This window comes from Diospyros lotus, chromosome 8, assembly GCF_014633365.1.
Source record: "Diospyros lotus cultivar Yz01 chromosome 8, ASM1463336v1, whole genome shotgun sequence".
In the NCBI taxonomy this organism is placed as follows: domain Eukaryota; kingdom Viridiplantae; phylum Streptophyta; class Magnoliopsida; order Ericales; family Ebenaceae; genus Diospyros; species Diospyros lotus.
Window position 1 is genome coordinate 2551708 of NC_068345.1, and position 14430 is coordinate 2566137.

At 37.8% G+C, this 14430-nt stretch overlaps 1 protein-coding gene and 1 long non-coding RNA gene across 8 annotated transcripts in view; one reads left to right on the plus strand and one right to left on the minus strand.

The window, feature by feature from the left end:
• LOC127807853 (uncharacterized) overlaps positions 1-10062 on the plus strand; it is a 36694-nt gene extending 26632 nt beyond the window's left edge. For 2 of the 7 annotated variants that reach the window (XR_008024814.1, XR_008024810.1), the window contains exon 7: positions 7113-10062. This is a non-coding gene — a long non-coding RNA (uncharacterized LOC127807853). The other 5 variants (XR_008024816.1, XR_008024811.1, XR_008024812.1 and 2 more) reach the window with 5 other exon arrangements.
• A 129-nt stretch (positions 10063-10191) lies between these two features.
• LOC127807852 (uncharacterized) lies at positions 10192-13401 on the minus strand. The gene is made up of 5 exons (XM_052346014.1): positions 11869-13401; positions 11133-11781; positions 10858-10950; positions 10695-10762; positions 10192-10580 (listed from the first exon to the last, which is right to left on the minus strand). The coding sequence occupies exons 2-5, from the start codon at positions 11754-11756 to the stop codon at positions 10415-10417; spliced, it is 951 nt and encodes a 316-aa protein (XP_052201974.1). The 5' UTR covers positions 11757-11781; positions 11869-13401; the 3' UTR covers positions 10192-10414.
• Positions 13402-14430: the final 1029 nt, after the last annotated feature.

Sequence of the window (14430 nt, forward strand, 5' to 3'; positions counted from 1 at the left end):
AATTTTTGGCTAGTCTTAACTTTGAGCTTGATCAAGTGAAGGTGCAGATACTTGATCAAATAATTGAAAGGGATAGGATTGTAGAATTTTTGGCTAGTCTTAACTTTGAGCTTGATCAAGTGAGGGTGCAGATACTTGGCAAGGAAAAACTCCCTTCCCTTAATGAGGTGTTTGCTATGGTAAGGAGTGAAGAAAATCGAAGGATAGTGATGCTTAATGAATCTAACACTGATGGATCTGCAATGATGTTAAACAAAGGAGAAGGGTCACGGCCTAGACCTGGGAGAACAGAGGCTCAAGGTTGAGCTAGTAGTAGAGAGGGACTATGGTGCACCTATTGCAAGAAGTCTCGGCATACCTGAGACACTTGCTTCAAGCTTTATGGAAAAGAAGCTATCTTAAATAAGAATGGAGGCTTCAAGAACTTGACTATCTCACAAGGGACAAGAGGAAGACAGATCAGTAGAGAAGATAGAGATTGGTTCAAGTTTAGATCTCACCTCATTCAATGCCGATGAGATCAACAAGCTAAAGTCCTTCCTCAAAACGATTCAAGATGGAGCCTGCTCTCTAGCCCATCAGGAATCCTCAGGTAATTGCTCTCATTTTGGATTCCTTTCTATCTTAAAAGCTGATAGGAATGATACTTGAATTTTGGATTCATGAGCAACAAATCATATGACTCCTAACCCCCGTGTGTTTTCTACCTATCAACGCCTTGAGACCTCTAAACGAATTACAATTGCTAATGGCACATCAGTCCCTATAGTTGGCCATGGTAGAGTTAACCTCAGCCCTAATCTCTCTATTAAACAAGTGCTTCATGTACCCCACTTATCAGCCAATCTTCTCTCTATTCGTTAGCTCACTAAAGACTTAAAATTGCTAGGCCATTTTTTCTCCTAATCTGTGTGAGTTTTAGGCAATGAACACAGGGAAGAGGATTGGTGTTGCTAGGGGAAAGGATGGGTTGTACTGCTTAATGAGGGAGGTTCCTTGTCCATCTAGAGACTAGTTGCAGGTGGCTTGCTCTTCACGAGTTAAAGATGATCATCAAGACATATGGCTACATCACTATAGACGATCATCAAGACATATGGCTACATCACTACAGCCTAGGTCATCCCCCATTTACTCTATTAAAGGCTATGTTTCCTACTCAATTTCATTCTATAGATCCTAGTGTGTTTCATTGCGATGTATGTGTTATCTCTAAACAACATTGTATTTCTTATCCAATTAGCAATAAAATCTACTCTAAACCCTTTGCATTGATTCACTTTGATGTATGGGCCCTTGTAAAATTCCTAATTATTCTGGGGGCTCGTTGGTTTATCACCTTCATTGATGATTATACTCATATGATATAGGTTTTTTTGTTAAAAGATAAAGCAACCACAAGTACAGTGTTACCAATTCTTTGTAAAATGATTGCTACTCAATTTGGAACTCTTATATAGAAATAGAAATTAAGAACTGACAATGCACGAGATTATTTCAATCATTGCAGGCATTAGTTTTTCCAATAAGAAAGAATTGTCCATGAATCTTCTTGTATAGATACTCCACAACAAAAATGAAGTAGCTGAAAGGAAGATGAGATATCTCCTTAATGTGGCTCGAGCCGTACTTCATCCTCATAGGGTTCCTAAAATTTTTTTGGGGGAAGCTGTCCTTACCATTGATTTTCTCATTAATTGAGTACCCACTAAGATACTACACAAGCAGAGCCCCCTTACATGCCTCACAAATCATTTTCCAGATTACAATTTGCATACCCCCCTTCCTCCTAGAGTTTTTGGTTGTGTTTCCTTTGTTCACATTTCCAAACACCATCAAGATAAGCTTGATCCCAAGGGCAATAAAGTGTATTTTTCTAAGGTATTCTCCTACACAAAAAGGGTATAAGTGCTACCATCCTCCTACTCGAAAGCTGTATGTATCTAAAGATGTCACATTTGTTGAGTCAATTCCATTTTTTAGTTCACCTCCAACAGGTCACTAGGGAGATTCTTTATGGTGACCACAGTTTTGGTGACATCCCCTTTCCTAACCTCTTGTCTACTCCTCAGGATGATCCTCAGTCCATTGCCCAAACTAGTCCAACTACTCAAACTCAACCTTCTCTACCCATTAACCTATCCTCAGGCTGCCATAATCAAGGGCATGATCAAGTTGAGCCTGATGATCAAGTAGCCACCCAAGGGCTATCAACTCTAGTGCAGTATAAGCGGTCCCCTTACGTTTACAAGCGGAGGCAGCCTAGACTAGAAACTCAGCATACACCATCCTTGGCTCCTACTCAAGGTATGGATCTCAGGCAGCCTACACCTATAGCTTCTGTTGGCCCCATTTTTGATGATTTAGACCTTCCTATTACAGTTAGAAAGGGAATTAGAAGTTGTAACTAACATCCATTAACCAATTACCTATCCTATCACCGTCTCTCCCAAAAACACAAGAGTTTTTTGGTATCTTTAGATTCAATTATCATTTCTAATTTAGTAACTGAGGCTCTAAAGGATCAGAACTGGAGGCAAGCTATGTTGGAGGAGATGAGTGCATTAAAAAAGAACCATATATGGGATCTTGTGTCTAGACCTAAGGACGTCAATCAGGTTGGGTGTAGATGGATTTTTAATATAAAATACGAGGCAGATGGCACTCTAAAGAGATATAAGGACAGGCTGGTAGCTAAGGGCTACACACAATCTTATGGAATTGACTACCTTGAAACATTTGCTCCAGTGACAAAAATGACTACAGTGCAGATACTCCTCTCATTAGCAGCCTATTTTGGGTGGAACCTTCAACAGTTAGATGTAAAGAATGCATTCCTTCATAGAGACTTAGAGGAGGAAGTGTTTATGGAATTGCCACCAGGGTTTCAATAAGGGAATGAAGGAAAGATTTGCAGGCTCAAGAAGGCCCTATATGGGCTCAAGCAATCCCCTAGGGCTTGATTCAGGCATTTTTCTAAGGCTGTGAAGACTATAGGATATGGCCAAAACAGGGGAGACCACACTCTCTTCATAAAACACTCAAAAGAAGGGAAAGTTACAGTTCTTTTGGTGTATGTAGATGACATGATTATCATTGGCAATGATGAAGAGGAATAGGAGAGACTCAAGAAAAGGTTAGCCAAGGAATTCAAGATCAAAGACTTGGGTATCCTTAAGTATTTTTTTAGGAATTGAGGTTGGCTATTATAAAGCAGGGATTTTCCTCTCTCAAAGGAAATATGTGCTGGATTTATTGGTTGAAATAGGGCTAATTGGTGGAAAGGGTCTAAAATTCATATTGATCCTAACAAGAAGTTATGTAACAACCCTAGCGGCCAACCGGTGGACAAGGGAAGGTACCAGAGGCTAGTTGGGAGATTGATATACCTCTCACACACTAAGCTAGACATTGCTTTTGCAGTCAGCCTAGTGAGCCAAGTCATGCACAACCCAATCGAGGAGCATATGCTAACTGTAAGGAAGATCCTAAGTTACCTAAAGGTCACTCCAGGTAAGGGGATCCTATTTAGAGTAGGGAATGAGCTGGACATCAAGGGGTTTTCAGATGCGGACTCTGTTGGGTCCATGACATAGGTGATCAACAAGTGGCTATTGTGTTTTCCTAGGTGGAAATCTGGTGTTATGGAGTAAGAAACAGAGTGTTGTAGCAAAATCAAGTGTAGAGGCAGAATTTAGGGCTATGGCCCTCGATCTATGTGAAGTTTTGTGGCTGAGAATCATCCTAGAAGATCTAAAGATTCAAGTCCAAGGCTCAATTGGGTTATGGTGTGATAACCAATCAGCAATTAGCATAGCTCATAATCCTGTCAAACATGACAAGACCAAACATGTGAAGATAGACCAACACTTCATAAAGGAGAACCTTACGTTCCATCCGAGGAACAAGTTGTTGATATACTGATCAAAGGACTGCTTGTGAAAAGGTTTGAAGAGCTAGCAAGCAAGCTAGGAATGTGGGATATACATTCTCTAGCTTGAGGAAGAGTGTTAGCTCATGAGAATACCATGTGTGGCATGTGTATGAGTTTAGAAGCTTCCAAATCAGGTTTAGGAAACTTGCCTAAACCAATCTTGGGAAACTTTCCTAAGTGTGTAAATATATCTCTTCTTATTGTATAGGTTTATGTTTCCTATTGTATATATATGTTTAGGTTTCCTATTCATATATATACCTCTTCTATAAAGAGGTTTGCCTGTGTACTTTGAAGAAAAAAAAAAGGAAGAATTATTTCATCCTTTACAAAAAGCAGTATCATTTATGTTTTAAATCTTTTCTTGAGTTGGTGCTTTAAGTTTACAATCGGTTTTTGGTTATTTTTTGTCAATCGGTTAGTTCAGATTCTTCGGTCTATTAGAAAGTTCATTTTTTTCGATTTTTTGTGATAGTTTGGTTTTCGGTTCGATTTATATGGTTTATTGTTAACCTTAGGACTCTTAGATTACACCCTTAGACAAGAAAACCCTCACATAAACCCTCTTAAACACTCTCGGATGCAATGTAAATGTAAGAACATAAAACTGAACAACAGAAAAGAAAATAACTGAATTTAACAGATCAAACCAAACAGCATTAGGCGCAGATTTATCCTGGTTCGGAATGTCTTTGGCAATCCTACATCCAGCTTTCAAACACCCACCAAGAGCAGTCTTTATTTCCAAACAGAAGATCAGTACAAAACTCAAGCTCTCTCTCAATCCTATCGCTCAAGTACAACCCTTGTTCACTCCAAGAAAATTCAAGAACACAATACACATGCCTCACTTTCTCTAGAACAAATAATACTCACAATAGAAACAGAGAACTTGACAAGAGAGAGGAGTTATTAGACTGCTGCCTTGCCCTCTTATTTATAGAGGAGGCAGACACACTTAGGCAACTAACTAACTTAGGGAAATTACATATTAACCCCAACAAAATGTACTAATTACACTTAACCCCAAGCTGCCTAATTTCTTCAGCCAAAACTACTCTTTTATACTCCTTCCGATTCTGCTATCTTCTAGGACAAAACTCGAGGCAAACTTCAACAAATCTCCACCATTTGCCTTGAGTTCTTCACCCGATAGCCAACTCCTGCTTTCTCCATGGATGATGAACAAACCTGATCATATCAAACACAAACACATCAAAGAAAACATATCAATGTTGTAAAACATAATAATGGACCACTCTTTGGATAAATTCCAGCTGCAATAACTAAACCTGCAACTCTCATTAGATATTATCCTCCTCAAGGGATTTCCTAATTAACATATTCCTAACACCGATATGATTGATATACTATATGATGGGACTAATGACTAAGCCAAATGGACTGCCCATTGGCTGTTTCAACTCCTCCTACCTAGACTATATTTTTAGGGTTCCTGCTGCCTACAAAATGCAACATATACACCCTAAATGCATAATTTCCAGCTAGGCACACTCCACCATAAACCAAATCCATATATAATGTTACTCATTAATCCCAAAGGGTCTAAACTTTTACATAGCATTTCAACACCAGTGAACCTCTCCCGGAATTGAACTTAACATTGCTAGACTTCCTCCTAGCTTCCAAAACCGGCCTTTTAGGATTTACCACTGCCTTTTCCTTTTATGTTTGCTTCAAAACAAGACTGCTAGACCTCTTTTCTTAACTCTCCTCTATTTCCAGCTTAACAAAGGTATAATTAAGATTTGGGTATTCCTAGGCTGCCATGAGCTGTCCTATTCCTATTCCAACCTCTACGCCTTATCTTTCCAACTTCCCCTCCTTCCAACAATCTCAAACACTGAACTACCACCTCAGCTACACCTTGAGATTCCCATTGGATAACTATCAATGAAGCTGCCTTACTTTTCCTAGGCATACCGTTGAAATTGACACAGCTTTCCTATGCACTCAATTTACCCCTTTAACCTAAGGGATCTTCCACCTGAGTCCAAGACTCTCCCCAAATTTTCATGGCTCCATGCCATTCATTTGGTCATGAGTGCAACCCTCTTTTATACAAGGGGCTCTATATCCCAGCCTATCCTTAGCACCCAAACCTGAGCCTAAGCATCTTATAAACCTAAATTTCCATACCTCACTGGAAACTAACTTAAGACCTATCACTACCCATCCTAGGTAGCACTCTAAACCTTCTATTCCCTTGCTCATTTCCTACAAGATGATTCTCCTTCCCTTTCCTTGCTTAATCTGGACTTTTGATCAATAATGGCTACACCATACAAGGACACACTTGCACACACCATTTCTCCTCATTGTTCACAAGGACCCTCACTGCAAGCGCCAAAGCTATCTTAAATACTAGCTTCCTCCCTCTCACAATCTAGCCCAAGCTTACACAATGAATTTGACCAAAATATTTTCCAGATTTCCCTATTGATATACCCTGGTTCATAGGTTAGATCCAGACATCCAAAGGATTTGGGTTAATCGATTAGTTCAATTCAAAAGTACAAACACTTTAGGAATGTGCCACATATTTTTGATAATTTTCCAAAATTCACATCACACTCATCCAAACATTGTATTATTTTTTATTTTGCCCCCCAAATTTGGACACATCTGTCAACATTTGTATCCATAGTGGAATCTTGCATATCCATCATTTGAACAAATTAGAATCACATTTTATGTTTAAAAGAAATAGGAAAGTTGAAAAGTAATTATAAAAGTAAATCAATGTAGATGTACATTTATTTGGCTTTCCTTCTTTGAACTTTTTAATTCAAAATTCAAAAATATAGAATTTAAAATTTGTATTTGTTTATTAATAGACCTTTTTATATACAACACGTATGTGTGAAAACTTGTAATAACACTTGTTTCTTCACTTAGCTATTTCATGTTCTTGGTGCAACTTGGTTGTTTTGCATATTTTGGTTACATTAAACATATTTTAAAGATTTCACAAAAAATTATTTCAAATATATAGCCTGATGAGGAAAAGCTTCTTTTTTGCACGAGCATGTATTCCTAAATCCAATAGTGCTTGAGGTGGATATACAGTGTTTGATAGATTAAGCACGCATGAGTTCGTGACATATATTTCAATTCTAAAGTGGTGATTTGCAATATATTCTTTATGGCATTCCAGGAAGGGAGATTACTTTCGTTACTTAGCTGAGTTTAAGACTGGAAATGATCATAAAGAGGTGGCAGATAATTCACTCAAGGCTTATGAGGTTTTACATTTATACTTCCTTGGTGGATTGCCTTTTATGTCTTGAGTGTCACTTCTTTCAAGGTTCTAACATTTGTCAGTGTACCTTCTTCTCTTTGTTGTGGTTGTGGTTACCAGACTTGCAATATTTGTTGATATTTTATGCTGCAGGCTGCCACTAGTATTGCTACAACATATCTGGCCCCCACTCATCCAATCAGACATGGCTCTTAACTTTTCTGTTTTTTATTATGAGATTTTGAATTCCCCCGAGTGGTTGTTCTCTTTTCTCTGTCTCTATTTCTATATTTTCCATTAAAGCTTTACATTTATTAGCTTTAAAAATTATAACATTCTGTCTATTGCTCTTCTTCTTCATTGTTGTTTTGTCTGTCTTCTCTGTTCTGCCTTCATTCTTCTTTTAGCTTTTTTTTTTTTTTTTTTTTTCAAATTTTCACTGTTTTGTTCGACATTGTGCATGGAGCAGTAGACTATTTCTTCACCGTATTATTTTTCCATTTTTTCTATTCTATGTAAATTGTTACCTGTTTTAACAGGGCTTGCCACCTGGCTAAACAAGCGTTTGATGAGGCTATTGCAGAACTTGATAGCCTCAATGAAGAATCCTACAAGGACAGCACTCTTATTATGCAGCTTCTTAGGGATAACCTCACATTATGGACCTCAGATCTGCCTGAAGATGGAGGTAGTTTTTTTTTTTTTGGTTCTTCTTGAGTGGATGTGCTCCCAGGGGTGGGGAGCCGAGATCTACTGTCTCAAAAGGCTGTCCCCTTCCTTGTTCACCCAATGAAATGCAACCACATCACCCATTATTAAATAATAATTTTTTTAAAAAATTATAAAATCAAATAATAACATATATATAATCAATATATATGTCATTTATAATTTTTTTGTTTGATTTTATAACTTTTAAAAAAAAAAAATACTATTTGATAATGGGTGATGTGGCTGCATTTCATTGGGTGGATAGGGAAGGGGACAGCCTTTTGGGACAGCAGATCTCAGCTCGGGGGTGGGGGTGGTTATCTGCTGGCTAGTACTTGTATCTGCTGATGGAAGGATCAAAAAGAAAAACAGAGGAAGATTTAACATGTAAATGCTAAATCTATGTTTTAGCATTTACATGTTATTTGACAGTTTATTCTCAAAATGAATTAGTGAAATAAGGACTTAGTTGAACTTTACCTAGAAAAAAGAAAGGACTCAAGACTTGCCTGCCTTTTCCTCTCCTCTTATGACACTAATGGGACAAAAAATTGCCCATTGATTGAGTATATACAGCTGGGGAACTTGTATAGGATCCCAACTACGTGGACTTGAGCACTGATTTTAAAGAGGAGAAAGAAAATTTTCACTAAGATCACTTGTCTACAAGGTGGAGCAAGTGGCACTGAATCTTCATTCCCTCCTTGTAATTGGATGTGCTGTTCTCTTGGGTAAAATGAAGTCAAAACAGAAATATGCTATCCTTTGGAAGAGAGTTTAAGATCTGTCTTTGCTTCGTTGGTTTTCTTTCTGCTACTGTTTCTTCATCCTAACCTTATCATAGCCAGAGAACCTGATGTAGAATATGATTCTGAGAGAAGACAAACTCTAATTCCCGGGTCTGCACACTCACAAAAAGTAAATAGTTTCTTGAGGTCTGAGATCGTGTTTCAATTAATGTTGGATTATATGAGTTCTCAGATAAGTTGAAAGGACAAGTCTATATAAGCTTTTCTATTTCATGTTTTGGGCGGTATATCAAATATCAGATCTACGATCATCTTGCTTTTCACGAACTTGGTAGCCCGCATTTTGGTGTTGTATCAACTCTATAATCATCCCTTTTTTTACTAAACCCGGTAGTCTATAGGTTATCCGTTTTGAGCCAAGGATGAAAATGCAACAGTTTTCAGAAAAAAAAAAACATAATATAAATCAATTTGTATGGTTGTGTTTGCTTTTAACATAGGCTGTTTGATGACAACGTATCTTTCAATTGCAAAAGGGTATAAAGACATCAACTTTTTCAACTTACAAACCTGGTCAGGGAACCCAAATGGAGCATGTTGTTGTGGCCCCAGCTTTTACAAAAGCTTTTGCCCTGTTGAGTGGATAAATTCTTCCTTACATTCCCATACAATGCGTATGCGTGGCTATATTTGAATATTGGTTTCACTGTCTTTATGGTATTGCTTGGCAATGAAAATCCCTGGAATCCAGATATTTAATACTCAACTGATATATATCTCTCTAAAGGGGAAGAACCTACAGAGGTAAGAAACACAATCACAGTCCTCCCGACTCCATCCCTCCATCTAACATGCACTATTTAAGACCAATTTTTCAACTCATATACTGGGATATATATTGAAAGTGGATGATAGCAACTGCTTCGGAATACCATATATCTGACAGATACAAAATGATTTTCTTGGCTTATCAATTGTTGAGAATGATGGCGCCGAATCCGTTATCCTTCTCCTCGGCACCAATGAGTCTTGATTTTTATTTGCTCTCTCTCTTGTTTACATCAACTGCTATTGTGTGGATTTTGCAGAGCTAGTCACAGTAGCAGACCAAAGATGGCGTTCAGGCATTGTGCTCCTAGAAAATTAGAGATTCTTGCGCAAAAACAGTGACCATAGACGTTTCAATTCTGTTATATGCTTAACATGCCAATGTCTATCCTAGACAAGTTCATGTTCTGTTGTGGTTGTTAACTACTGTTGGTTAGCCTAAATGTTTGTTCAAAGCCTGTTCATTGTTTGGTCTCTTCTCTTCTCTTTGCCTCTCTTTTGTTTTAGTAAAGCCTATTCTGTTCATGGATCATAATGCTAACACAAGTCAATTAGGAAATGTTAAATTGTCTTGATAAAAACCCAAATTCTTTGGACTAAATGTTGCCTACGTTCTAGCATATCTTTCAAAGTAATGATTCTCTCTTAGCAGAAGGGAAAATATTTATTAGCTATTGATTCTTATTTGCAAGTCAATAGGGACAGCATTCATTGAATCAATTATCATAAAACTAAACTTAACAATTCACATAATTGACTCTATATAATAGGAACAGTTCTAACCATACTGGTAAAACTGTTGTTACCAATACCATTTTAATGGTATTTTTATGCACTAAAGAATAGAAGAATATAATTTTTCTTCCCAGTCAAATCACATTACAACTGCAGCTAATTAATCAAGCCTGGCTCTGATGATTGAGAAAGGGGCTACTGTTTTTGATGATTGGATGCAAGAGAACTTGTATTTGGTAGTGGGAGTGTGGCAGAAAAAAGGAAGGGCTTTAAGTGCTTGTCCAACTCCTTGGGCTTCTCAACGTTAAAGGCATGCCCTGCGTTCTTGATCACCACTAGCTCTGCATTCTCCCCCAAATGGCTGGTTTTTTGATAAAAAATAAAAAAACAATAATCAAAGGCTTTAGAGTACATTATTGTGTTACTAAAATAATGTGTGTTTCATAATGTTTCATGACTGATTGCAACCATTCACCTTTTCAATCTGTAACCAAGTTCTAGAGGGAATACTCGGTCCAGGTCTCCCCATATTATCAGTGTAGGCTGCAGGCTCATCATGCAAATGAGTTAAAAAAGTCACAGAGGATGGTTCGAGAATCTATGTTTGGAAATCGTGAAATGTTAGAGAAATATGAAACCTGAGGGATCTTGGGAAGGTCTAAGAGCTTCCTGCCCTTGGGGATTGCTCGAAGTAGCTCTTTCTTCTCCTCCACATTCTCACTAAACATTTCCTGCCATTTGGGTACTCTTCAATTCATTCTACTCGACCATCAAAATAAAACCCATTAACATATTCCCGTGTGCTTATTTGCTTTGTATAATTAATTCATTTGCTATTTGTGATATATTACCAAAAAAAATTGTAGAAGTGAAATCAGATTTAACAGTGCTGTAAAAAACGTATATACGTTACATCAACGTAGTCTTGGAGGAAGCAGGAGGGTATGATCAACGGCGGCTTGACAAGTGTGTAGCGCATGAGCTCCCTCATCTCTGCCGCCGTGCGGGGCAGCAGGATGCGGGCAGCTTCCTCCACGTCCGCCACCCGGAACAGCCCCTCCGCCAGGTCCCTCTCCTCCAAACACACCCCCGCGCAGCACAGCACCACCCGCTCCACCGCCTCCGGCCACTGTGCCGCCATGCTGTACGCCACGAAACCCCCGTAGCTCATCCCCGCCACCACCATCTTCCCCACGCGGTTCGCCAACAGAACCCCCATAACGCACCGGGCCTGGAACGCATCCGACCGGTCCGGCCGAGTCGTATAAGAGCCGCCGAAGAAGACTAGATCCGGCACGTACACGTTGAAATGGGGCGCCACCGCCCGGACCACGTCGGCCCATTGCCACATGGCGTTGGCGCCGAAGCCGTGGATGAGCACCAAGCTTGGCTTGTCCTCTCTGCGGGTCTTGGGCACCCAGCACTGCATGACGGTGCCGTCGCCCAGGTCGGCGACCGTCAACCGGAGCCCCGAATTGGAGAAGGCAAATACGTAGCACCGGGTTCTGGACGCCGTCAGGCTGAAGCACTTGGACATTGCTGTGCAGTGCGGATTAAAGTTGCTGACAAAGGGTAGGTGAAATGAAGTGAGAACGAAAGAACGGATGGGTTTGAATCACTGGAGTGGGAAGCGACAAATAGACGCTTACCTAACATCCAACTCTATCCACCATTGGAATGACAAGTATAAAAGTAGATGAGAATTTCATAATTTTCATAATTACGAGAATTTCATAATTAGCATGGCCCGCTGATTGCTCTGCATAACCATACACAGTACGATTGATATGAAGAATTTGGAATAATTATTACAAATGAATATGGATAATGCTGCTGCAAGAAACGCCATCCATGGCGGTATCCCAGCGTTTGCATTACAATGCATATAAAATTATAACTAAACGATAAAAATTCTAAATTTTAATTCTAATTAATTTGTCTGTATTAAGATATAATAAAAAAAATGGCAAAAACTTGGAGAAAACTCATTTCTCGTTCCTAGCGAATTGATATCTTCAAAATAGGAGATTAAAACAGGACGGCTTTGTTGAGATGCTTAAACCGCATAAGTATGCCTAAGAAAGGACGCCAGAGGAGGAGGAAGATCAACTCTGGCAAAATAGTATAGTCCCTAAGCTTTAGGCTGGTTAAATGTATGCCCCCAGAACAGAGCCAGCAAGGAATCGATCATCAGATCTGTACCCTTGCAGCTGAAAAGAGAGGCAATTAGAAAGATATCTCAATAGCACCGCGGTACCAGATCAACATCTACCCACCAATTAACGCTCGCAACGTTCTTTTCCAAGTGTTGTAAAGAAAGAAATGATACCAAAACTAACACCACACTACACTAATGAACTAAATAAAATTAATGCAAAGGACAGATAGACATAAAACTGCAATCATCAAAATAGAAAGTTAAGACTTCCTTTACATATTCTAAGCAATATGATATATGAACCCTTTGTATCTTTCTTTTCTCTTTTCGTAAAAGCTACCATCTTACAAGTTGTCCCATTACAGCCATTGATGGATGCTCATATGCTAAAATCCTATTATCTTTTTGGTTCTTTCGGCTTTATTTTTCACTGCACAATCAAACAAACTACGGAAATCAGTTAAGTTGTAAACGATTACCCACGAGATTGCATGATACAATATTCTTGTAAACAGAAAGAAAAGAAACTATTTTTCTTTTACAAATGCTCACTAATTTTCAGGCTCAACCGAAAAAAAAAAAAACAAATTTCAACTTCAGTTTCCTTCATTTTCCGACTGTATCTTTACCCTAGCAGTTAAAAAACCAAAAAGAAAAATGTGCTTTGAAATGGAAAAAACTAAAGATGTTCCAGAGGAAGGGAAGCCAGAGATGGAAGAAGATCAAATCTGGCGCATAGCCACAACACTTCTGGATGATAAAATTTGAATATATGCCTCGAGAACAAAGCCGTAAAGGAATCGATCATCAGATCTCTGGCCCTTGCAGCCGAAAGGAGAGGCAAAAATATACACACACACAAGCAATCAATGCATACATGCAAATGCAAAGGCAAATGAAAACGAAAATCTATAGGGCAAAACAGATCGACGATGTTAACCGCATACGAAGCTCTCCACCTTCGCGAGAGTGTTCAACCGCCATTCAGCCATGGATGGAGGCTCCCTTGCTTGTGCGCTTCAAGGACAGCATCGATATATAGCTCCCCTTAAACCCTAACCCTACGTTTGTTAGGGTTTTCGGATCCAGGACGACGTCGTCTAGTGGCGTATCTCATTTTAGAATTTCAACCTCTTTCAATAAGATACTAAATTAAAATAAGATAAATTTCATCTATCACCCCAATGTTTATTTATATTACACCAAAAATTCTTATATTTTTAAAAATAGTACAGATTTTTTTGACTTTTATAATTACCATCAACTTTCCACTATATTTGTTTATTTCTCATTCTTTCTCTACAATATACTTGAAAGAAAAAAAAAACACACACACACACAAATAACATTCATCTTTATTAAAAAATGTTCACAATTGCCACTATCTTATCAACTAAGGGATTTTAAGTGAAAACCCACTTGTCGCAATAGAAACTTCTCTAGTTCACAAAAGAAATATTTCACTTATCAATTATCGATAACAACAATGAGATTCTTTCTTATTATGAAAGTATTTGTTAACCAATATAAAAAAGAAAAAATGTTGAATATGAAAAATATTCCGAATATTTGGTTCTAATATGTTTGTTAAACTTATCTGATTATTTTCGAAAAAGCTTTCACGTGACATCTTATCTCCCTCTTTCAAGATAAATTTATCTGACATCTCCCTTCAGATAAATTTATCTGATATTTTGCAGATAAGATTTAATTACCTATATGCCCTTTATAAGATAGTTAATGTCATTTAATATATTTTAAAATTTTAAATTTATTAAAAGAATTTATTTATTTTAGTTTTATAACTAATATTATTTAATATATTTTTAAATTGTCACATATTTTGACAATTTTTAAAATTTAAATGACATTATTCCTTTCACTAATTTTTAAATTTTAAATTTCTCTCCCTATATATATATATTTTATTAACTAATACAATTCCTTTCACTAATTTTTAAATTATTTTATTCAATTTTATATTTTATTATCTATTATGAAAATATGTTTTAGCCATTTTTAATTATCTAGGTGAAATTATTGTAATTTCAAC